The following is a 510-nucleotide window of genomic DNA, read 5'->3' on the forward strand; positions in this document are numbered from 1 at the left end:
GGAGACAGAGACAAACAAAAAAACAAAACAGAGATAGAGAGAAACAAAAATAAATAAACAAAAAAGACAAAAAGAACAAAGACAAAGAAAAAACAAAGACAGAGACAAACAACCAAAAAAAAAACAAATAAATAAATAAATAAATAAATAAATAAATAAATAAATAAATAATAAAAACAAAAACAAATACAAAAAAAGACAAAGACAAAGACAAGGAGACAGTTGAGGAGGCAGCAGCCGCATGAAGCAGCAGAGAGGGCTACAGGCCCACAGCAAAATGCTGCTGCTGCTGCAGCAGCAGCAGCAGCAGCAGCAGCAGCAGCAACGCTAGCATGTGGAGGCGACCGCACAGGCAAGAGCAGCACTCAAACCCAAATAAACCCTGCAGCAGCAGCAGCAGCAGCAGCAGCAGCAGCAGCAGCAGCAGCAGCAGCAGCTGTAACAACAGCAACAGCAGCAGCAGCAGCAACAGCTGCTTCTGCTGCTGGCAGCAGCTGTAACAGCAGCAGC

The 510-nt window shown here is 43.3% G+C and overlaps 1 protein-coding gene across 1 annotated transcript in view; it reads right to left on the minus strand.

Annotated features, from left to right (window-relative positions):
* Positions 1–365: 365 nt before the first annotated feature.
* Positions 366–510, minus strand: part of EMH_0056700 (uncharacterized protein) — a gene marked incomplete at both ends in the record, with an annotated part of 958 nt that continues 813 nt past the window's right edge. The window contains one exon of the mRNA XM_013497386.1: positions 366–436. Within this exon, the coding sequence (XP_013352840.1) occupies positions 366–436 (71 nt within the window). The remainder of the gene's footprint in view (positions 437–510) is intronic.

This window comes from Eimeria mitis, genomic scaffold (assembly GCF_000499745.2).
Source record: "Eimeria mitis Houghton genomic scaffold, Emh_scaff2640, whole genome shotgun sequence".
Lineage (NCBI taxonomy): Eukaryota > Apicomplexa > Conoidasida > Eucoccidiorida > Eimeriidae > Eimeria > Eimeria mitis.